The sequence below is a fragment of the Onychomys torridus genome, chromosome 2 (assembly GCF_903995425.1).
Source record: "Onychomys torridus chromosome 2, mOncTor1.1, whole genome shotgun sequence".
Taxonomy (NCBI): Eukaryota; Metazoa; Chordata; class Mammalia; order Rodentia; family Cricetidae; genus Onychomys; species Onychomys torridus.
In genome coordinates this window covers 115,383,502-115,408,355 of record NC_050444.1, presented here as the reverse complement: position 1 = coordinate 115,408,355, position 24,854 = coordinate 115,383,502, and the positions used below count along the sequence as shown (strand labels likewise).

General features: G+C 46.4%; 1 protein-coding gene across 2 annotated transcripts in view; it reads left to right on the top strand.

Moving 5' to 3' along the window:
* Kank4 (KN motif and ankyrin repeat domains 4) overlaps window positions 1-24,854 on the top strand; it is a 68,554-nt gene that overhangs the window by 15,057 nt on the left and 28,643 nt on the right. Inside the window, exons 1-2 of one of the 2 annotated variants that reach the window (XM_036179572.1) lie at window positions 16,964-17,013; window positions 21,820-21,901. In XM_036179572.1, the coding sequence (XP_036035465.1) occupies window positions 21,850-21,901 (52 nt within the window). In that variant the 5' untranslated portion in view covers window positions 16,964-17,013; window positions 21,820-21,849. Of the gene's footprint in view, window positions 1-16,963; window positions 17,014-21,819; window positions 21,902-24,854 lie in introns of those variants that run through there. The other variant, XM_036179570.1, reaches the window with a different exon arrangement.

Below are 24,854 nucleotides of genomic sequence, written 5' to 3'. Positions count from 1 at the left end.
CCATGTTTGTCCCAATGACCTCTCACCCCCTTCTCCTCACGGCCTGATACAAGCCTCAGCTGCTTTCCCCAAGTTCCTGGATCCTACCAGCCCCTTCACACCCTGCCTTTGGCTCTCCTGAGAAGAGAAAGTGGGTATCATGTGGCTTAGATGCCCTCATCTCCACCTCAGGGTCTCTCTGCCTTGCTTTTCCTTGCCAGAGACCAACTTTCAGAATTTTCCTTTCCCACCACCAGAAACCCTTCCCATCTACCTGGCCTTTGGGTAGAAGCCTTAGACTCGGTGACTAGAGCCTCTGGCTTCCAGCCTTTGTTCCTCCAGGTGCTGACGTTTGGAAATCACTTAACTTCTGGCTGGGTCCACTTGGACTGCTGTTACAAACTGCCGTACACTGGGTAGCGTCAAAACCAGTTTGCTCCTCATGGCTGGAGAGGCCAGGAGCCCTAGATCAAAGGTTTGGTTGGACGCTTCCTGGCTCTGAGATGTCATCGTAGTGTGTTGACTTGGTGGTAGGGGCAAGGCAGGGCTCTAGAAATTCTTGTAGGAGACCCAATGTCACTGCGCCCTCCAGAGCTCCATTCCTGAGACCATCACACCCAGGGTGGATTTAAAATGAACCCGGGCACAAACCTCCATCTACAACCCTTTCGCTATGTGTAGTTTCCTACAACATGGAACAAACTGACTAAAACAGCCGGCTGCTGAGGGATCTTCATCTCAATAAAAGAATTTAGCCGGGCAGTGGTGGCACACACCTTTAATCCCAGCGTTTAGGAGGCAGAGGCAGGTGGATCTCTGTGAGTTCGAGGCCAGCCTGGGCTACAGAGTGAGTTCCAGGCTACACAAAGAAACCCTGTCTCAAAAACACCAAAGGGGGGAAAATCAATAAAGGAATTTAAGGGTGAACTCAGAAGAAAGCTCAGAGACAATTTTATTAGTGTTTAAAAATAAAACCTCAGGGCAGGCAAAATGGAATCCTGAGGCTTGAGATGGGGGTGGGGGGTGGGAGGTGGGGGTGGGGGTGGAAGACGGAAACTCACCATATGTAAGCGGTACATGGTGGGGCGGGGGGGGGGGGGGGGGGAAGAGCTTCAGAGACAGAGTTTAAAAGTCAGAGAGGATGGCTCAGTGGTTACACTGACTGTTCTTCCTGAGGACCCGGGTTCAATTCCCAGCACACGCATGGCAGCTAACAACTGTCTCTAACTCTAAGATTTGACACCCTCACACAGACATACATGCAGGCAAAACACCAATATAAATGAAATAAAAGTGAATAATTTTCTTTTTAAAGTCCAAAGCACCAGGGAAAACACACTTAAGCTCTGGCCCGCATCCAAAAGAAAAAGAGAAAGATCTCAGAAAGGTGAACAGATGAAACAGAATGTCACAGCAGCTCTGGGGGACTGTATATACTAGGGGTAGAGTTTCAGGGAAGGAAAAGTATGTTGTCTCATTAAAGGAATAAACATCTCTCCCATTTCTCTAGCATAGCGTTAGGTGACTCTGCTTTCCTGAAGGGTGGTCGCTTGGCTAGGTGATTGGTCTTAATGGAGGAGGCAATGACACGTCTCCACTCAGAGGTAGATTCCATTCTCTTAACGAGAAGGACAAGGTTTTCCTTAGTGGGTGTCCAATGCTACATTTGGACTGGGCATGTCATCCCTTCCTCTGTGTTTCAGCAAAACGAGGGGGATGGGCCAGTTAACCGCATAGGCTGGCCCAGTTCTTGTGCTCCACGAATCAGATTCTTGTCTGTTCTTACTCAGGACCTACTGTGCTCTCTATACACGATAAAGGCTGCTTGGCAAGGCAGAGGGCACAGGAGGCATTTTCCTAGCTGTCACAAAGCTGAAAACAATTTGGGAAGGCAATGCCAACTGTGTGAGATGTTATATGCCTGTGCCTGCATTCCAGACTGTAATTGCTGTTGGGTTATTGAGATGGTCAATGGGTAAAAGTGCTCCCTGTGCCAGCCTGACAACCTGGGTTTCATCCCCAAAACTCAGATAGTGGCAGGAGAAAACTGACTCCCAAAAGCTACCTCCACACATGTGCTATGGTGCATGCGCTCATAACTGCATTCACATATACATACACACAATAATAAATAAAATGAAATGTATTGCTGTTCTCTCTCTCTCTCTCTCTCTCTCTCTCTCCTCTTCTCTTCTCTCTCTACCACATGCTTTCTTCTCTGCCCCATTTGCTTGGTGAACTTTTTTTTTTTTTTTAAAGATTTATTTGTTTATTATGTATACAGAAGAGGGTGCCAGATCTCATTATAGATGGTTGTGAGCCACCATGTGGTTGCTGGGAATTGAATTCAGATCTCTGGAAGAGCAGCCAGTGCTCTTAACCTCTGAGCCATCTCTCCAGCCTGCTTGGTGAACTCTTACTCATCCTTCAAAAGTCAGATCAAGTTTGTGATGCGTGTATGCTCTCTTGAACCTCTCTGAACTTTTACCTGCTCCTTTCTCACACCAGAAGTCCTCATTTAGGCCTCTATTTCCCATTTGGGACAGTGAGTTAATTAAAGGAAAGACCTCTGTCTTATTCTTCCGTAAACCCGCAGAACCTGGCTCTGTGTCTGAGCCATTGTTTCAGATGGACAGGTGCATGTGCACATCTGGGAGACTGGCCTTTGAAAGGAAGGGGCTTCTCTTCCTCCTGCTGCTGGAGTGCATGACTCCAGGCTCCTGGGCTGTGGCAGCATTGCGGTCACCATGTCCAACAGTAGTGGGGAGACCTGGCCCCTAGGGCCTCCCTGGCTCAGGAGAGGGACTTGCAGAAACCACATGCTCCAAAGGGGCTATGGTGAAGGCAGCCTTTATTTATATTTGGCTTGTAGGCTGAGGTCTCCATGCTCCAGAACACAAGTGGGTAAGTATGCTGGGCAGGCTCCAGGCTTTACGCCCATACCAAATGTCTGCTGACTGCAAAGAATATGAGGCCTTGTGTGTGCTGGTAGTGTTCCAAGGGAAATAGTCCAGTTGTTCTTCTGTATTGAGCATAGTTCCTTCTTTTAAAGAAGAACAACCCCCAAGAGAAAAATCTCTCACAGGTTCTAATCCATCCCACAGACCAAATTTCAAATCACTTGCTGCCCTCAAAATGAATCATGTGAATGATCACTTGATCCAACCGCTGTATCCTGATGGGGCAAGGCTGTGGTTCAGCCCTGGAGTAGACAGGAGAAGATGCAGACTGCATCACTTTAGCTCCAGTCCTGGTAGCCAGGGGTTTGAAGACCTTTGGGAATGCGGCTTCATTCCTTCTCTTGGGCTTAACTGCTATTCCTGCTTTGAAGGCCTTGCCCTTGCCTGTTCCCCACTTCTGCATCTGAAGTTTGCTTCCTGCCTATTCTCCATGCTCAGCCCCCAGCTTCCCTTTTGGACAGTTGTGGGCTGAAGCCTGCCTCAATCTGGCTGGTAAAGCTTCATCAGGAACACTGACTACGGCACCAGTTCTGCCCGGTGTGGGCTTTGTGACCACGTCTGACTTAGTGAGCCTGTCTGCACTTCGGCTTCCAATCTCCAAACAGGAAAAAGACGTGCAGTGCTAGCCCAGAGGAGACTGCCAGGCAAATGGAAGAGATAACGGTTTATCTCTAGGCCGGTGCACAGCTCTCTATAAACAACCAACGCCTGCTGAGCACCTACTGTCTCCCTCCCTCCCCAGAACAGTGTTCTCTACATACCCAATATAACGCTAAGAATGGGTATGTCACTAGACATATAGCTCATGCTGAGAATCCCAAGTACTTGGGAGGCCGAGGCAAGATGTTACCTTGAATTTGAGGTCCGTGTGGGCTACAGAGTGAGTTCCTGGCAAGTCTAGGTTACATATTGAGAATCTATGTAAATACGCACACATACGAGATATGAGAGAGAGAGAGAGAGAGAGTCTAGTAGGCAAGCAATAAAAACAGGCTGGAGAGATGGCTCAGTTGGGAATGTAGCTGTTGCGCAAGTGTGAGGCCTGAATCTGGACCCCTAGCACCATGTTAAAAAGCTGAGTGTGGCAATACAGGTCTGTAGTCTTAGCACTGAGGAGACAGAGACAAGAGGATCCCCGAGGTTCGCTGGCCAGCTAATCTTGCCAAACTGGTGAGCTCCAGGTTTAATGAGAGAGCTTGTCTCAAACACAAGGTAGAGAGTGTCAGGGGGAAACCTGGCATGGCTCTCTCTCCTCCCTCTCCTCCACATGCACATTTACACATGGATACACAACCCAGCAAGAACAAACAGCCGTGGAGCCATACAGACAGTCGCAGGTAATAAGTAGTTATTTATAGCTACCCCTTATAGCTGGGGGAGCTGGGTCAGAAGTTTGCAAACTCTGGAGCTCTGAGTTGTGCTGAGGTCTGCAGAGCCCCTTCCCGCCCCCTCTAAACCAGATACCCCATCACACCTGTGCTCCTTAGTGCTACGGCACAAGTGTCTCCTCCTTTTTTGCACACTCAGACCAGTCCATGGAACCAGCACGTACACATTCACAAGCTCTTCAGGAGATCTCAGCAGAATATGGTTTGCAAGGCATCGAATGGGAGTTTAGAAAATATTCTTTAAAGTCGGCAAATGGTGCTGGGAAAGCAGCCTCCGACTGTAGAGAAGGAAAGGCAGATCCATCCCTCACACCGCACAAAAATCAGTTCACAATGGATCAATGACCTTGATGGAAGGCCTGAAATTTTGAAATTGTTAGAGGAAAATAAAGGAAAAAGACTTTAAGATAAATGTATGGGCAAGGACTTTCTGAAAAGGAAGCCAGTGCTACAAATACTGATCCCGAAGATTGACAAGTGAGACTATAGGAAACCAAGACACTTCTGTACAGCAAAGCCAACAATCACCAGAGTAAAGAGACATGCTACAGAACGGCGCAGGGTGTTGTCAACTACTCGTTAGACAGGGGGAATTATATCCAGTGTAAGACAAACTGCTAAATGGTCTTGTTAATAAAAAACCCAGAGCCAGATATTGGGGTAAAAAACTGAGAGATCAGGGAAGCAGAAAGAAGCCAGCCATGTTTTTACCATTTGGAAATTCTCAGGCAAAGAGAGAGACACTTTCTATATACCCATGCCTATATGCCTTTCTGTCCCTGCCCTCTTACTTCCTCTCTCCGCCCAGCTACATCACTTCCTCTTTCTGCCCAGCTCTATCACTTCCTGTCTGTACAGACCTCCAGACCTCCATGGTTAGTGCTGGGATCAAAGGCTTTTGCCACCATGCCTGGCTCTGTTCTAAGTGTGGCCAGGAACTCACAGAGATCGGATGAATCCCTGCCTCCCAAATGATGGGATTAAAAGCGTGTGCTAACATTGCCTGACTTCTCTGTTTACTGTAGTGGTTGGCTTTTTCCTCTGATCCTCAGAAAAGTTTTATTGGGGTACACAGATAAAATATCACCACAATCCAGTATATATAAAGAACTGCAAACATTAAACACAGACACACCATCTGGACAATAAATAGGCTAATGAACTGAATACATGGCTAAGGAATTTGAACACCTTTTCAAGTTTTTATTAGCAATTTTTATTTCTTCTTTGGGGAGCTATCAGAGAAATGCAAATTTAAAGTTTTAAGGTTGTATCTCCCCCAGTCAGACAGTATATGCTAATGAGAGTCTAGTGAAAAATCACTTACTCATTGCAAGTGGGAATGTCATCTTGTGCAGCCAGTGTGGAAATCAGTGTGGAATTTCTCAAAAACTAAAAATAGATGCACCATTATGACCTATGGATACCACTTCTGGTATACACCCAAAGCAACATACAACATGTTTGTTCCTATACTAGTTTCAGTACTCAAGAAACAGAACCAGCTTCGATGGTTATCAAAAGATGAATGAATAAAGAAAATGTAGAGGAATACACAATGGGATTTTATACAGCCATAAAAATGAGATCATGGAGAAAAATGGATGCACCTGGAAATCGTTATCTTAAGTGAAATAAGGCAGACTCAGAAAAACAAAATTCCTTATTTCTTTCAAATGTGGGACCTAGATTTAATTTGCACAAAATAAACATTAATATTATAAGTACAGTAAATAAATATTCTAATTATTATATAAAAACAAATGTAAAGTAGGTAAGAGGGGGCATGGTGATATATGCCTATAATCATAGTAGTAAGAACACTGAGGTGGAAAGATAGAGAACTTGAGGCCAGCCTGGGCTATGAATATGAAGCAAGCCCTGTCACAAACAAGCCAGCCAGGCCAAGGACGCAGAGGCATCACCTGGAGGGCTGGTTCCGACAGATTCTGATCCAGTGCCCTTTGAGCCTCCCAAGCCCACTACTCTCATGCCACAGGTCCCCATAGGAGATGTAGGGTTGAGAGCAGGACCAGGGCAGGCTTCCAATTCAAGTCTTGGCCTTGGGGTAGCTCATGGTTTTTATCTGCCCTTGGGGTGGGTGGGTTGGACACAGGCCCTCCGCCCAGGACTACGGCAGTGGGATCCCTCTGACTTTGTGGGGAAATGCCCCAATGGCAGAGAGATACATCTCCCTAGTTATGCAAGGCAGGAACCATGGTTGTCAGTCCAGTTCTATACAACCCAGTGAATGACAGGAAAACAAAATTAATTGGCAACCCCAAGCCCTTGTTTCTGGCTCAAAAATATGTCTATGAAATGGAAATTTTGACAGCTGCAAATAACATTATATATAAAATTGACAAGCATGTAACTCAACTGCTGTTGTCTGTTGAATAGCTAGCTCTTAAACACCCCCAAGTCTCCTTGAAGGTTATTTGAAACCTAGTTGTGTTTTTATTGATTAAGACTGCAGTTTTCCACTCTATTCCTTGGCAAATAAATTTATTTATGGACCTACTGCATCCCCTGAAAATACTTACATTTTAATAGTCACTTGATACCCTGTGAGCATGGCTATAACAGAATCCAAGTCTAGACTCCTTCCTTCGCTGATCTTTTTTAATTAAAAACAATTTATTATTTTATGTGTATAGGTCTTTTTTTGTGCTTTTGTTTTTGGTGTATAGGTGTTTTAACTGTATGGATGTCATGTACCACATGCCCAAGGCGGCCAGAAGAGGATGTCAGCTCCCCAGGAACTGGAGTTGCAGGCAATTATGAAGCTCCATGTAGGTGCTTGGGATTGGACCCAGGACCTCTGGAAGAGCAGCCGGTGCTCTTACGCACTAAGCCATCTATCCAGCCACCTTGCTAATGTCTGGTTTCTTCTCTTTCTGTTTAGGCTCACAGACAGTTGCAGAAACTAGAGACCAAAGGGTCCACTTTGTGCTTAAATCCCTGAAGTTGGACAAACTCCCCTCTTGCTAGATCTGTGCCCTTGAACCTGTTGTCCATGAGAAGGCTATAACCTACCTAATATGACCATCAGCCAGTTAAGTAAGCATCCTTAGCATTTGTACAGGGCAGTGTGCACATAACAATTATTATGATAACAATGCAAGTATCTGTATTTTATGTAAGCCTTAGTTTTCTCACCATAAAATAGTTACAACGGAGAATAAAACTATTAGCAAGTATTCATAACTTTACCTGTGATGCCTTCTGAGTAATTCTTTTCTGAGGCAACATCAGGCACAGCCTGCTCATTATTGCTCTGTTACTATGTAGACTGGGTTATCCAGAGAGAATAAAGGCCTGGACAGTGGAGCCAGCACTCACTGGAATTCCTGGGGAGGGGGCAGAGAGAATCTGATGGAGATGAATTGTGTCAGGTGGGGAGGAGGGTGGTGGAGGCACCAGGAGTTGTATCTGTTCAAAGCATGCTGGGAACAACGCTCTCTGCAGCTGGAGTAGCTGCTGTGCTGGAGCAAGGTGCCTAGAATAGCAGAGAGGAGAGGTGAAGTTTTGCTTTGCACTAAGAATGCTCTTCCCCTTCAGTATTTTCTCTGGAGACTGCAGTGAAGGTTTGGATTGCTTCCAATTAATTTTTTATCTGCTTAGCTGCTGTTTCTTTGAACACAGCACTGAGCTCTGACTGGATCACAAGGCAGCCATCTTTATCTCATTTGCAGAGGAGTCATGCTCGCTCGGCCCCAGGTGCTGAGGAGGGATGAGCAAAGGATGAATACAGAGAAGGTGCTTAATTGACATTGGCAACTGTTTTTATTATTGTGTTTGGTACTGTCTCTGTAGCCAGAGGCTGCCAGCAAAGGTCACCAGTGGGAGTATGAGCAGTTTTCTGGCAAGCAGTCACTACAATGAAAGCTCCATTATTCTCTATGTAAACTGGGAATAGCAGCCATGTTGTTTTTCCAGAAGCCCTCAAGTCAATATCCTCCAAAGTGTAAGGTAGACAGGCACCATAGCATGAGCTCCTAAAAGCACTAGTCACGAAGCCGAGAAAGCAAAATCTAACCTCGGCTGTGATGTATGACAAACACATGTCATGGGGCCTCAGTATCCCCAGTAGCACATGGAGATGATGTCCAAGGTCCTGTTAGATTTCTCTTCTCTCAGCAGTAGAATCATCAAAAATGACTGGATGGACACTCACTACTTGCAAAACCCTGGGCTGGAGCTGTGAAAGGTTTGCAGAAGCAGGAAGTCAAGTCTTGACTTGAAAGGGGCCACAGTGTGGCTTGAGGGACGATGTAAGGAGAGCCCTAATGAAAGTCGGCCTGTACTTCCTTCTGTATGCCCAATCATTGTGTGATGCCTCTGAGCTGCTGTCGGGTGGTTTAAACCTGCAGTGTGACTTCCAGAAGCATGTTTTCCTAGTGATTTTGCCTATTTTACTCTGTTTTCTGAGATAAGTCTAGGTAAGAGAATATCTGAAGTTGAGTAATTTATCACAAACAGGAATTTACTTGACTCATCATATCAAAGGCCCAGAAGTCCAAGAATGTGGTGCTAGCATCTGCAGAGGGACTTTGTGTCGTACCCTGTGAGAGAAAGCAGAGAGGGAAAAAAGGGGAAGAGCAATTGAGCAAACGAAGACCAAACTCGCTTTTTATAAGTGAGCCTACTCTCTCAACAGCTAACCCATTCATTCATCTACTCATCAGGGCACACCCCTGGTGACCCCATCACCTCTTGTTAGGTCCCACTCCCCAACACTGTTGCCATGGTTTAAATCCCAACACACAAACTTTGAGAAATAGATTAAAACATAGCACCCACGTTAAGCACAACAAAACAACCCAGATCACAACAGTACACAACTTTCCCGTGTTCTGCCAGATAGCACACCAAATGTGTCCCATCTGCTTCCAGAAAACATTCAAATGATAGAAGTTTCTAGAGCCCCTCATCTCTTTGGTTCGTCTCTGATGATACCCATCCATCCTTCAGCTAGCAAGTTGCTGAGACTAAGTGTCCATCATCCTTGTTTGACTCACATGACATACTGGATACATTGCATACTGAGCTAGGGGAAGACTAGATAGAGTATTGTGCAATTAAAGGGAAAAAAAAACAAAAACAAACATTGGTTCCACCCAGATATCTGGGGATCACTTTTCATCTTCAGTTTTGTTTAAACCGATTCCTGAGTGGGCAAGCTGTGTGTATTTGATCCAAGAAAAACCTTCCTCCCAACCCTGGAGGTAGAAGCCACAGCCCATGAAAGCTCTGAACAGTCTGCACCTGGGGCTCATGCTAAGCATCCATGCTGGTGCCTCAGAAGGTTTCAGTTGGATTCTGACCAAGGACAATAATGCTTGGCATAGCAACTGCCCATAGAGATGCAGGGGTGCCTCCCACCCCCCCACCACACAGAGATGTCAGTCTCTTCCCGTGAGATGCTTCCATTGAAGGACCCAGGAAGGAGGAGGGGAGCTGGGTTCCTGGGAAACATTTACTCCAAGTTGTGGTTTCCAAACTATCTAGACAGCAGCCTACAGCATTAGAGTACAAATCGGTGTGGTCTTCTGAGTCCACTCACTCCCATGATCCAGGAGAGGTGGGAGTGGTAATAAAAAATTAAAAGGGAAGGGAAAAATAAAGTGGTAATAAAGTAAATTCTCAAGATACAAAAATGTCCAAAAATGATTTTATGAGTAATAGGAGTTAAAAGAATAAGAATAAATAGCATCGAAGACTTAGAGCAGGCGAAGGTCATGGCTGCAGACTTTTAACCCACTCTAGCAAGCTCGCAGAGGAGGCGTTTATAAATGGATGTCAAATAGCTGGATGTTACTCCGCTGGCTCCCAGAGTCACTACTCAGTAATCTGTCCTCTTCCGGGGCGCTGCCTTTCATTTGGGAGTCTGGCCTGGATGTCCCCGGATATGCTTTGGCTGGGTCCTAAATGAAGTGGGTTGGCACTATGAATTCCAGTTCCAACCTTGGAGACTTGGGACTCCTAAGGAGGGAGTCCAAGCATAGGAAGTGTGCTCACAAAGTTCTGCCTTGCTGGGAAAAGCACAAATATCTTCTCCACTAATAACACAAGGCCCTTTTTGAGAACGGCAGGAATTCCAGACCTTAGCCAGGGTGACTACTCAGGAGCTTTGCAGTGTCGTTGGTGGCGACGGGAGTCATTCTTCCTTGAAGACTATGCAGTTAGTGTTCTTAGCACTCTTTAACAGACAGGTTTTGTTTGTTAATGCCAGTATTCAGTTAATTAATGTGTTTTGTTCCTAATTCTTTTGTTGTTGTTGTTGTTGTTTGTTTGTTTATTTATTGAGACAGGGTTTCTCTGTGTAGCTTTGCACCTTTCCTGGATCTCACTCTGTAGACCAGGCTGGCCTTGAACTCACAGAGATCCTCCTGGCTCTGCCTCCTGAGTGCTGGGATTAAAGGCGTGTGCCACCACCGCCCGTCCTAATTCTTTATAACACTAAAATCACATTGCTATGTTACTTACCTTTAAGAATCAGAATTTTAGGTTCACTTACAGCTCTTTGGAAACTCTTACCCTATTCCATTGGAACAGGGACTTTGCTGTGGGAATTATAGATTTTAGAAATAGGGTGTTTCCAGGATCCTTTTTAAAAAAATATTTATTTATTTATTCATTTGTTCGTTCGTTTGTTTGTTTATTTATTTATTTATTTTAATTTTTGGCTTTTCAAGACAGTGTTTCTTTATGTATTGCTGGCTGTCCTGGAACTTGCTCTGTAGACCAGGCTGACCATGAACTCAGAGATCTGCCTGTCTCTCCTTCCCAAGTGCTAAGATTAAAGGCATGCACCACTACTGCCCAACTTCCAGGATGCTTTTTAAGAGCCCAGGAAGTTAAAAGTGGTCACACATGCCTACAATGCCAGCACTTTGGAGGAAGATTGGGTGTTCAACTCATCTTGGCTACAGAGCAACTTGGAGGTCACCCTGGGCTGCACGCAACCCTGTCCAAAACCAAACAAAACCATGGACACTACAGATGACTCACATGAGCAAGAAGAAGGCTTAGTTCTTGCCATGAAGGAGCTTCTGGCCCACCAAAAGGAATTAAATAATAGTACAAGGACAACAAAGAAAAGATGGCAGTAGAGTGTATATCTAGCAAGCATGAAAGCATTCCAGCAGAGTAGTGTAAATAATTTCCAAATACATCTGATAAGAAGTTAATATTTAGAATAATATAAACTGGACATGATGGTGCATGTAATGCTGTAACCCCAGCATGCAGGAGGCAGAGGCAGGAGAATGGTTGCAGGTCTGAGGTTCATACAGTAGGACTTGTAACACATCTTTCTTCAAAGCATGTGCAATTGTATCGCAGCCTTCTGAAACTGAGGTCTTCCCTGGACACTTTCCTGGAGGACCACCTGCAGGCTGGCTGATGTGCAAGTGCAGAGTAAATGTGAGACAGGGTAACTTCCAGCAGGGAGTAGGTTTGCAGAACAAGGCAGAAGTCAATGATGTCCTGTGCAGCCACATACAGTGATTACTGTAAAGCAACGGTGATTACATTTTCAAGTGCCTATGTGATTAGATTTTCAACACAATATGGAAGTCACAATTGAATTTGTATTGTAGTAATTACTTACTAGTGTACTTATTTCCCGAAGAGATAGTATGCCAGACTCTGTTCTGCTTGCCCTTAGAACACTTCCACTGCATTTGGTTTTTGTTTTGGTTTGTTTTTTGGTTTTTCAAGACAGGGTTTCTCTGTGTAGCTTTTCGCCTTTCCTGGATCTCACTCTGTAGACCAGGCTGGCCTTGAACTCACAGAGATACACCTGGCTCTGCCTCCCGAGTACTGGGATTAAAGCCTGTGCCACCGCCGCCCAGCCCTGCATTTGGTTTTTAATTTCCCTATACACCCAAACCAGCTAACTGGTGCTCCCAAGCACACAGGCCAGGTGCTAGGAGACAATCCATTGTGTCTGGGCACTGCCACCAGGGGCAGTTTCTGCTGTCATCTGCTGAGGTGGAAGGGTATCTCATCGTATACTTAACTAACACTCAGGATCTTCTCTTGAAAGCATTTTTGTTGTTGTTTGTTTATCTGTTTTAATATAATGTGTAAGAGACTGCGTTTCATGACTTACAATGGTCTGTTAGCATTAGGAAAACAGAGGTTCCAGTTCTGTGTCTGATAGTCTCAGAACTCCGGCTTTGTGCTTCTATTGCAAGAATAACAGCAGATAGCTTTGGGGGTTGGAACTACAGTGTCTAGCATAAACCAGAGTGATAATGAGGCGGGGGTCCTAGCTTAGTGGTGGGGTGTTTGCTTTACATGCATGAGGCCCTAAGTTCAGTCCCCAGTAGCAAAGAAACAAAAAGATTGTTCAATAGTATCTTTTTCATGACGAACTTATAAAATTAAATATTTTACAATTTTGGCCATTTGCATATTTCCTTTGTTGATTGTCTCTTCTGCCTCTTTTCCTCGCTTATTTGCCTCTTGGTTTTACAGTGTGTTTCAAAGATTAAGTTCATTATAGAAGGCAGGAGAGATGTAGATGAAGGTCTGTGCCCCCTCCATCCTAATCCACGTGACTTATGCCGCCTTTCTGACTTGACACTTTCCTTTGCTTTAGGGAGTCCATCTTTTGAGTGACTCACCTGCCTGGATTGCTCTACCCATGACTTCCCACTGAGGATTTCTTTCCTTTCCCATTTAGTTTCATGCCGTGGGAGACTGTGCCCAAGACCAGTCTGCTCTGAGAGGCAGTTTTGGTCAGTGTGTACCTGATACACTGGCAGATGCCTCTTCCCAGTCTGTGTCATAGTGGGCCTGACAAGTAGTTGACCTTTTTGAAGAAAGTGCAGAAGCCTAAGAGACCCCTTAAACATGGCCACAAGCTTGGGGGTTGAATGTTGCCAACATTTCAGTGGAGATGGACAGTTCAACTTTTCTATGATGAAATAGAAGGAACACTGGCCATAAAAGTTGAGTATTCCTCTATTGCAAAAAGAATCAAACCTCTCTTGGTAATAATTCTCGGCAGGAAAGTCATTGAAGAGAAATGTGCTCAGTCCCGGGGATTCTCTGGTGACTCAGAGGTAACAAGATTAGCTGTACATCTCAAGAGTGCAGCACAGAGGTAGGGGCACTGCCTGATTGCAGAGTCATCTTCCCAAAGCAGCCCAGATCTCTCTCTCTCTCTCTCTCTCTCTCTCTCTCTCTCTCTCTCTCTCTCTCTCTCTCTCTCTCACACACACACACACACACACACACACACACACACTGCCGTGAGAAAGTGGCTAGAGTGCCCTGGAAGATCTCCTCTCAAGGTGGCACACAGTTTAGGCTGTGTTGTTTTGTGGAAAGAGGAAATCTGGCTTGAATTGCAGCTGCTGGGTCTTGTTTTAGCTCTGGAACCCTGAGAATACACTTAGCTTCCCCATCTGGGGGCCTGGGGGCGGGGACCAACACACAACCGGACATGTAACACCTTTCCTCTTGGAGTTTGAGAGAGGGCACTTGGTGGGTTATAGAGACGCCAGAGAACATCTCTTTTGTGAGTTGCAGCCAATCAGCTCAGTGCCTCCTGGATGGGTTCCTCTGAGGGCCAGAACTGAGTACCATTTTGCTCCAGAGAGAAAGTAGAAGGACCTGTGCATACACAGTATCTCTGATGTTCCTAAGCTCTGATCCTCCTTCCAAATGCTGGATTGCATTCTGTGTGCCACCAAGCCCAGTTACCTGTGTCTTTTATCCTGATGTCTAAGGCAAGCTAATTAGAGGCACTGCCAGGGGCCTAGTACTTCCTTCCTACTGTGTTTTTTGTTTTTTTTTTTTTTGGGGGGGGGGTGAGTGGTGGTGGTAGGGTTTTGTTTGTTGTTTGTTTTCTTTTGTTACTGTTGTTTTTTGTCTTTGTTTTTGCTTGTTAGTTTAAGCTTTATTGTAGTTATGTGTGCCTGTATCTGAGTATGTAGGTGTATGGGTGTGTGTGTGTGCAGGTACATGTGCAAAGGCTAAGAGGCACTTCGGATCCTTAAGAGCCGGTGTTAATGTGAGGCTGGAGTTACAGACATTTACATAACTCCCCGCTTGTCATCTCAGTGTGGGATGCAAACCCTAGTCTTCAATTACTCAGAAGTGCTTTTATGCACTGAGCCATCTCTTAAGCATCCCCCCACTTTTTTTTTTTTCCTGGAACTCACTTGGTAGCCCAGGCTAGCCTCGAACTCACAGAGATCCGCCTGGCTCTGCCTCCCAAGTGCTGAGATTAAAGGCATGTGCCACCAACACCCGGCTGTATCCTCTTTAAAAAAAAAAAAAAAAAAAAAAAAAACCCACAACTTTTAATATTTGATTTTTTAAAAAGAGATTTAAACTCTCTCTCTCTCTCTCTCTCTCTCTCTCTCTCTCTCTCTCTCTCTCTCTCTGTGTGTGTGTGTGTGTGTGTGTGTGTGTGTGTGTGTGTACATGCACACTCAATCTATGTGGTGGTCAGAGGACACCTTGTGGGAGTTACCTCTTTCCATCACATGGGTTGATGGTAATGGAACAGAGTTTGTCAGATTTGGCAGCAGGCACCTTTACCCACTAAGCCATCTTAAGGTCCCTAGCATGATTTGTATATTTATCAGGTAGTGGTCAATTCAGGGAAATTAGCCCATCCATCAGATTGTACTTTTACCACAGAACATCTAACTATAACATTACTCCCTTGATGGACCTCCCCATCCTTTCTGTCCCCCCTTATCTTTGAGATCTACCATTTATTCTGGTGAGAGGCCTAAGGTAGAGATGCTCTCCAGACACACAGGGAGTGTGTATCTATAAGAGCTGTGGATAAATTCATTTCATATGTTTTCTGGAGACTGTGGTGGGGGTCAGGGGCACAGACTCAGAGGCAGCCACTGTGGCAGAAGACAAACGGGCAGGGTGCTGTGGCAAGGTGACCATTGCATGGGGAAAGATGTGTGAGGCTCAGAGGACAGGCAGGCTGACAAGGTGGCAGAGCCTTTGAGACTGTGGGTCCTAAAGAAAAGGTGGGCATGGAGAACTCTGTCCTGAGAGAGGAAAAGACTGTGTCTGTCTTAGGCACCCAGAGCAGAGGGGAGGGTGTCTAATTGGAGAGGCATGGGACAAATGGAGAACCTTTTCTTATCCCCTTCCACAGAAACATTTTGTGTTTCTAGCTGTGCTCTGGACAGTTCAGAGGTAATGGGTTATAGGTGTTTTTTTTTTAAGTCTTTGGGGGCCCACCACCCAGCTCCCAAATAAATACACAGAAACTTATTTTTATTTAGGAATGCCTGGCCTTAGCTTGGATTGCTTCTAGCCAATTATCCCTTTTCTCTTTAACTATAATTTGCCTCTGGGCTTTTTACCTTTCTTTACTCAAAATTTTTTCCTTTTTATTCTGTGACTGGCTGGGTGGCTGGGTGGCTGGCCCCTGGTATCCTCCTCTCCTTCTCCTTTTCTCTCTCCTTTCTCCTCTTTTTTTCAAGCCTAGATTTCTCCTCCTATTTATTCTCTCTGCCTGCCAGCCCTGCCTATTTCTCTCTCTCCTGCCTTGCTATTGGCTGTTCAGCTCTTTATATAGATCAATCAGGTGTTTTAGACAGGCAAAGTAACACAGCTTCACAGAGTTAAACAAATGCAACATAAAAAAATACAACATATTTTTGTATCATTAAACAAATATTCCACAGCACAAACAAATGTAACACATCTTTAATAGTCTACAACCATGGGCAGTAGGCCTTTCAAATATATCTCAGATGGGATTTGCTCCTCGGCACATTTTCCATATAACCTTAGCATCCAGGCTATCTTGCAGATCCTTTTCTAGCTGACTGTCTGGTACCTGAGTGACGCAAACACTTCTAACAATTGAAAACGTATGTGCCAATTCTATAGCTCTGTCTACAGCCATATGCATCATTCTGTGCCCTTCAGAAAGTCTATTCATCTCTAGGTAAAGCAAGATGCTTGGGAATCTTCCAAGAAAAAGACTGAGAAGAACATAATTCCACCTCAGGAATCTGACTCCTGGGAGATCCAAGGGAATTCATTTAGACTGTCTGTCTGTCTTCTTCTTCTTCTTCTTCTTCTTCTTCTTCTTCTTCTTCTTCTTCTTCTTCTTCTTCTCCTCCTCCTCCTCCTCCTCCTCCTCCTCCTCCTCCTCCTCCTTCTTTACCTGTATAACAGGAAGCACTGGTGTGGGGATAAAAGGGACACAGAATGGAAAGGAAGTGCTTTCTATGTGTATTAGGGAGATGCAGCAGCAGTTCAGGGTGAGATGACACTTGGTGCCAGCATCAAGTTCAGTGCAAGTTTGATGTAAGTGAGCTTGGGCTGAGCTGGAAAGTCCCTCAATAGTTAGTGTATAAGAAAAGAGCTGCCTGTGATGTGTTTTTCAGGTCCAGTTAGAGCCCTGGCGGTTTCAGAGGCTCGTGTCTCTCCAATACTGTTGTTCAGCCTGTATACAGGAAGCATAGACTCTTGGGACCTCTGTTGGACCAGGTCACCCATCTGTCTTCAGTAGGAACAGGAGCAGTGTCAGGTTTGGAGAGCTTGGGCCCCACCTCACACCTGCCCCGGCCTTGAGAGCTGTAGCAACTCCAGGTTGGACTCCAGCTTGCCGGCCCTCCAGCAGTTAGAAACCCTGCTGGGGGCAGGGGCCACAGAAAAGGAGTTTGCTTGTCAAAGTCACTGTAAGTACTTGCTTTTTTTTTTTTAAATCCCAGCTTTGGGGTGTGGGGGAGGGGAGGGTGCTTCTAAAGCAGAGCTAGGATGACAGCCACGAAGTCCAGCAGGTTCCCAGTCCTTAGGAGGCCACGCCACTATTACGTTCCATTGAGGAGCTGAAGGGGGAAGGTGGGAGCTCCTTCTCCTGAGTTCCCAGATTCGGAGGCATCAAGGAAAAGAAGATTGTGTGTTGTGTGTGTGTGTGTGTGTGGGGGGGTGTCTTTTAAGTGTATCCCTCTAAAACAGTGGCAGTTCCCCAAGAACCAAGTCTGCACCTGAGGGATCTGAGCATTCTCCATTTTCCTGTCTGATTCAGTATTAACTTACTGAGCAGTTATTTCTGACCCAGCTTGCTTATTCCAGAGAGCAAAAAGGAAGTCAGTATTTGCTTTTTCAACAAGGTCACAGGTCACCTGACCACAAGTCCTTTAACAAACAGCTGGGAAGCGGACTCAGCTCCATCCCTGCAGCTTGAAGCCTGCCTCCTGAGAGGCGGGTCCTGCCTCCTAGGGCTGTGCAGAAGAATGGAGGGTGCTTGAGGAGGGTGATGTGTACACAGCTTGCTTCCCAACGGGCCTGTCTTCTCCAAGAAGCCCCAGATCCAGCAGTTGCATGTGAGCAAGATAAGAGAAACACATGAAGAAACATGTGGAAATGGAATTAATGCAAGTGTGTTAATGTGTGCCTTGCTAAACCAGAGTCCTACCACCCCATTTCCTGGTGAGGGGGAAGTGAGCCTGGCTAAGAACTCAGCAGGTAGAATCTTTTAGAAGTGCATCTCACTTCTTTGGTGCCCCAGCTTCAGCATCCCCACAGACGAGCTGGGCCATCAGATGCCTCCAGTACCACTTGGAAAACTGGGGACTGAAAGCTCTTGTCTCATCTGCAGGGTCACCCCAGGTCTGGGAGGCATCCTTTTCTCATTTTGGAAAGAGGGTTTTGTCTCTGCCAGGTGATCACAGAGGGACCCATGGGGCTGCTATTTGGGTGTGCTCCCACGCTAAATATTTGACTTTGTAAGGTTGAACTGTCCAAGAATTCTGTGGCAGGGAGGCTGTGCATTGAGCCAAGCTCTCTTTTCAAGGAAATCCAAGGTGCTATTTATTTTGGCACACCGCCTATTCTGTGATGAAAAGCAGCATTTTTATTATTGCAGAAGAAAGAGGGCGTTGATGGGGACAAAATGCAGACACGGGTCTCAGTCTCAGGACTAAGGAAGAGGCTTTCTCTACACTTCGCCTTGAGGTTAAATAAGGCTTGAAAATGGCATCATAAAAGGAATAAATGTGGGTGGGGGAGGGAGTAGGGGTTGGGTGAAGACGTCCAGGAGTTGGGCTGACCTGAGGAAACTTTCTAACGTGGCCTGGCTGCACAGGGACCATCATTGCTGACACTGACTGTCTTGGCCCTTCCCCTCACTGTCCCTTAAGTCTGGAGGGACACTTGCCATCCTGCCCCTAATTAACTGGGGAACTTTAGGTTGGCCACATAGCCTCTGGCTGCCTCTGTCCTTACCTATAATTCAGAGCCAGCTCCCAGGCTTGCTTGCACTGGGGAAGTGACATCCAGGGCTCAGTGGCACCTGTTCCTTTCCCTGGGTTCCGTCGGAAGATAAGCTCGCTCCCTCTTACTCGTTTAAAAACCATAGACAGTATGTCCAACACGTTTTAAATGTGGAGAGTCGGGGTGGTAACAGGGATGTGTCTTGGCAGAATCCTGACCTTTAGAAGCTTGCTGATAAAGGAGAGAAGCGCTAGAAAGAGATAAAGCTATGTACTCTCAAAAGGTTGGGACTGTGATGAGCTAGCGAGAAAGGCTAGGCTCTGATTGGGGATCCTTGAGACTGAGGCAAACCACAGACAGCAGCAACAGATGTTAAAAGGTCTTCAGACTGTGGATACAGCCTAGCAGGCTGGTTTTAAAATGCTGTGTATCAACGCTTTAAATGTTCCAGATGGCTGTGGGATTTAAAGGGGCGTTACGTCCTGCAAAGCTATCCTCACACTCATGCTGTGTTCGAACAGAGTAGCATGTGATGTGTGGTAGTTATCCTTTCCTACTTACCTAACCACCAAACACCCTGCCCAACTCCAGGGAAGCCTCCTGAGCCAGACTCCACCATGTGTGCTGAAAGAATCGTAGAGGAGAGTGGACCCAGCTCAGGTGGGGGGTGGGGGAGGAAAGGGTGCATTCCTTCATTTCCTTTCTGTGTTCTGAGCCCTTTACGGGGAGTGGGGGGGGGGCCTTCCTCAGAGAGCTGGCTTTCAACTCCACTTAATATCGGTAGCCTTGAAGTGATTGGTTTTAGTAAAATGTGAGTGGAGGCAAACCTCAGAGGCCTCCACAGAGCTTTTCATCCAGAAATCGGGCCTAATGTGAGTGGAAGAATCCCTTGAAGTCATTTGATCCCATGTTTGATGGGCTGCATTCAGAATTCCAGCCAGAGTCGGGAACTAATGTCCCCGGGTGCTGGTTAGGGTTTGCAGCCACGGGTGCAGCTACACGTGGTGGGTGGCATCCTGCCTTCCAGAGAAGCTGCTTATGAAGGCTCAAGCAGTCCCCTCCTTTTCATGAATTGAGTAATGAAGGAAGAATTGTTAGGAAGCCCCCCCTCCCCCCCCCTGCCAAGGGGACAAGGGACAGCCACAGCAACTGTGAACTGGGCTGGCCCACAGGTCGGACAGTTGTGTCCAGCCAGTGCAGCTCTAGCACAGGGTTGGCTGGGCTGGACCTCTGTCACACTGCATCCCCTGCAAGGTTGGGGCCTTCCCTCTCAGCCTCAGTCTCCCTTGTCTGAGCAATGAGAATAATAATCTTCCTGGGTTAAGGGGAGAACTGTATGAGACAATTCAGTGTATTGAAGTGCTTCCAACTCCACCTGTGGCTTGGTGCCTCAGGATGTAGGCGAGCAGGAAGCAGAATAAAGAAAGATAAAGATAGTGGAGAGCCAAAAGTCACTCCCCACGGTCCACCCTCCCCTGCTTGCCCTTTCACCCCCAGAGGCTGCCGATATGGGATCACCGGCGAGGCAGGAGAGTCCTTTGCTTAAGAGTCTCCTCTTTGCCACAGGGCCAGCCATCCCTCAGCCCCGGGTTAGAACCTTCCATGCTTTTCCATTGTTCTCCTTCAAGGCACTCTTAGCTCTGAGACCCACCAGACACTGTGACGCGTCTGCCCCAGCTTGTAGCCAGATGTTTCTCCAGTCCTGCCTTGCCCAGCAGTCTCTCTTCCACCTGCGGTCCCACCGCCACTAATAAAATAATCACATAGAGGCTTATATTAATTACAAACTGTATGGCCTATGGCTTCAGCTTCTGGCTAGCCGATTTCATCCTAAATTAACCCCTTCCCATAGTTCCGTGGCATTACCGGTTTGCTGACCTCTTGTTGCTCCTTCCGCAGTGGCTCGAAGGCGCACCTCTCCCAGCTCCGCCCTTCTTCTCTTCTCTCTCTGCGTGGATTTCCCACCTGGCTGTAAGCTTCTTGCCATAGGCCAAAACAGCTTTGTTTATTATCCAATGGGAGCCACACATATTCAGAGCATACAGAAAGACATCTCACGGCACCAGCTCTCTTCCCTTCCAGAATCAAATACTTGGTCAAGAGCTCCTTAACTGCAACCAAGTGCAATGGAGGGTCAGTCAGCACAGGCATTTTTGCCAGAGGGTCTCTGCTCCCACAAAACATGGCTGCCCTTTGAAGCTCAGCCAGACATCGGAGGGAGAAGCCTTGTGACAAGTGTGTGTAGACTGTGTGACGGATCCCAGGGAGAAACAAGGACCAGGCTTGGGAGACATGGACAGCACTCAGAGTTCACGTCACACTTAATATTGGGCAATCCTGAATTACCCAGCGGGAAGTAATGTTAGTGGTTTTCACTTTCCCACCCTCTCGTGTGTGTGTGTGTGTGTGTGTGTGTGTGTGTGTGTGTGTGTGTGTGTGTCCGTCCTGGAGGGTCACTCCTCATTCCCAGACCCTCCCCTCTTCACTAGCATGCTTTTCTCTGTTCTCCAGGCACATTAAAATTCCTAAAACAACTCCGCTGCCTCTGCTGTAGGTAATTCACTATTCTAATGGAAATTGACTGATAATCATACAAAGCCAGTTTCTGGGTGATTTATTGTAATGGAATAGGAGCTAGAGAGGGGCCTGGGAATGGATTAAGGCTTTGAGGACTGATGGTCAAATCTCAAGGTTGACTAATTCAGAGTAAGGACAACATTCTGCTTGGGAAGTTCCTGATGTCTTCTGGCCAAAGGGTTGACCTTCCCCTTGTCCTTCCTGCCCATGGTTATAAATCACCCTAAAGTATCAGCTCCTTGTCAGTCTTGACATTATCTCATCTTTGTCTTGAGTTTGATTGGAATGCCTTAAATCACCTATAGGTACTCCATTCTAGAGTTTTCACAAGATGGATTCTAATCTCTTACCAGGTCCAGAAAGAGCCCCATACTCCTTGCCAGACACTTTGGGCTTCCTCTATCTCCATCAATAGTCTGCTGAGAGGCCTTGGAACAATTCACCTAGCCTCAGTTCCCTCATTTGCCAAATGTCTTCAGTGACAGCTTTACCGTTAGCGGTCCATGAAGACACACCCAAAATGGAGGAGCTCTGGAATATGTCTGGCTTTTCACCTCCCACTTCGGAAAGCTAATTTGTGAGCATCCCTAGGAGAAAGGCTGAACTGAGTATCACTTTCTTTGTGCCGTGTCCTCAGCTTTAACTCATTCTGGCTTGGGCAGGGCTAACTGTTTCTTTTTCTTTTCTTTCAGAACTCCCGACGGATTGCACAGACTCAGTGGATGAGAGACTGGGAGACTGAGAGCTGTGTTCATATGATGGAGAAGGCAGATGGTAGGCAGGCAGTGTTCTGTTCCCTGGTTTAAAGGGTTAGTTGGTTTACAAAGGGTTAATCACCACCAGTACCTGAAATGGCTTTTCTGGAAGTCTATAGGAAGTGGTCTCCAAACAGGCAATGCTGGGGGTCCAGAGCACCTACTTCAGCAGTGAACCATGGTGGGTGATAAAGAATGAGACTGAAGTCTTTTGCTGGGGGCGCGGGGGTTGAAAACAGGGTTTCTCTGTGTAACAGCTCTGGCTGTCCTGGAACTCACTCTGTAGACCAGGCTGGCCTCAAACTCACAGAGATCCGACTGCCTCTGCCTCCCAAGTGCTGGGATTAAAGATGTGCACCACCACCACTTGTTGATAGTGAAGTCTTGTGAAGTAAAAAACATTAAATATGGATAATTTAATTTTTTTCCCTCTCATTCACCTACCAAGAATGCAATAGGGTCTCCTCTGCCCTCATCACCTTTTTTTAAACAGATGAGGGGATAAAAAAGTTTGTGACTTAAAGAACATTTATTATTTCTCAGAAGACTGTGGAAGTTAGTTGGGGGGGGGGGGGGGCAGCAGTCTAGTCTTGGGCCTGTTCGTGGGATCTCTTAGATGGCTAGGTGGGGGCTGGATGGTTTAAAATGGCCTGTTTGTGCGTCTGATCGTTTAACTCCTGGGCCATCAGCAATGACTTAACCACATGTCAGTAGTCATCCAGGAGGATAGCAGGGCAGATTCCCATGTGGAGGGAGAGGAGCCAAGGCCAGGAAGAGCAGACAAATCTCAATGGACAGTCGGAGTTCACGTTTCAGTCTCTGTCAAGAGTGCTGGCCCCTAACCCTCAGCCAAAGCCAGTCACAAGGACGATACTTTGGCCATGTGGTAGAAGTGTGACTCATAGGTGGTATAATATTGGGCATTTTTTCCAAACTGTCTGTCATCTATAAATGGGTTTTAATAAAGTATCTCCCAGGCTTGGTACATGTTAATCCCACCAATCAAAAATAAGACCACTATCATAATGTAAATCTAAATTTGAAGCAAGCTTTAATTAAATCCTGGCCAGGTGGATGGGCTCTGGCCAGGTCCATACCCAGGTTCATGGTTTGCCGAGGCTTAAGAAGGAAAACCCATAATCCATTGCATTTCCCATTGGGTCCAATCAAGGGCAAGCATACATCCTGATGTACATCCAGCCTGCATCCAATCAGGGGCAAGCACACATCCTGATGTATTTTCTGCCTATGAACCTCCCACCCACATGCAATCAAGCACAACTGTTGCAGATGGGTCAAACAAACTTGTTTAGTGGAGTGAAAACATATGGCTTGTTATCTCCTGTGCATAAACAATCGCCTCCAACATTTCAGAAACTATCTGTCCTTGGGCAAAGGGCTTGTAGATCAGAGGCATTTTTGCTTCATGGATCTCTAAGGCATAGTAATTAAAACTTAAAATGTAACTTTGGCTCTCACATATGGAAGGAAGCAAAATGCTGCACATAAAATCACTGGGTAATAGCTGGAGCATAGTGAACGTTCCCTCCCAGGAAACATGCTGTAGGCCACAGCCTGGAGCCCAGGCTCCCGACTCTGATGAGATGCCATTTTTCCAGATCCCCCAGTATCAGGAAATGGGAGAGCTCACAATCTTTTAGTCACATGGCCCTTACTGGTGGCAGGACCTAGGTCAGCTGCAGCCCTGATGCCTGCTTGTTTCCAAACGCGTTTCCCCGTGGTTCAGGAGCCTGCCACTTCCTGCAGAGAGCTGCTTTCCAGTGCATCCTGGAAAGGGTCCCTTCTTCACCTCCTCAGTATCACTCCCTTTCAGTTATTCAGGGACACCCACCTCCAGTAATTCAAGGAAGGTGCCTCTCCCTTTGGGTACATCCTCTGGATCTTGACTTCTTTTGTTTTAGTCAGGGTCTCATCGTGTATTTCTGGCTGGCTGGAACCTTGCTATGTAGACCAGACTGATCTGCCTGCCTCCACCTCTGCCTCCTGAGTGCTGGGATTCAAAGCCTGAGCAACCGGGCCTGCACTAGCTTGGCTTTTCGAAGAAGTTCGCTTAATATCCTTTCTTCCAGGCTTCACTTTTGGCCACTTTCTCTTAGTTCTGTTTTTCCATTTCCTTCAGAAATTGATGACCGACATTTGAGCGTCACTTTTTACCTCTGATTCATTCATTCATTCTGCTGTCCTTCATTCACTTAGCCTTTGAGGCAATGACTGTCCCTCCCTCCTCCTCTTTCCCTTTCCTATCTGCCCCCACCCCGTGTGTGGTGTGTGTGTGTGTGTGTGTGTGTGTGTGTGTGTGTGTGTGTGTCTGTCTGTCTGTCTGTCTGTCTGTCTCATGGTTTTTTCCAAGTGCCTACCAACCAACTTTGCTTTTAGAGCAAAACAGTTCCCAGTTAGCTCTGAATCTCTTATAGTTTGCTTTTTCTTCTCCCCCTGATTCATTGCCCCGGTTTCTCCAGTTTTCTGGGGAGACTTTCACACACACACACACACACACACACACACACACACACACATACACACACACACACATACATACACACACACACATACACACACACACACATACATACACACACACATACATACACACACACATACACACACACATACATACACACACACATACATACACACACACACATACATACACACACATACATACATACACACACACATACACACACATACATACATACACACACACACACACACACACACACACACACACACACACACTGTCGAGCTCTGATGCTCACAGAGTTAGGTAACCCAGGGAGAAATTCCACAGCGAGTCCTCTTCCATCAGAATCTCCCCATCTCTGCTTCTAGGGGCTTCACGAAGAGCCCACATAGTCAGACCACAAGTCAGGCAATATTTTCTCTACTTTACAGAGGGAGAAACTGAGGCATAAAGAAATGAGATTCTTTTTCCAGAGCCCCATAAGTGG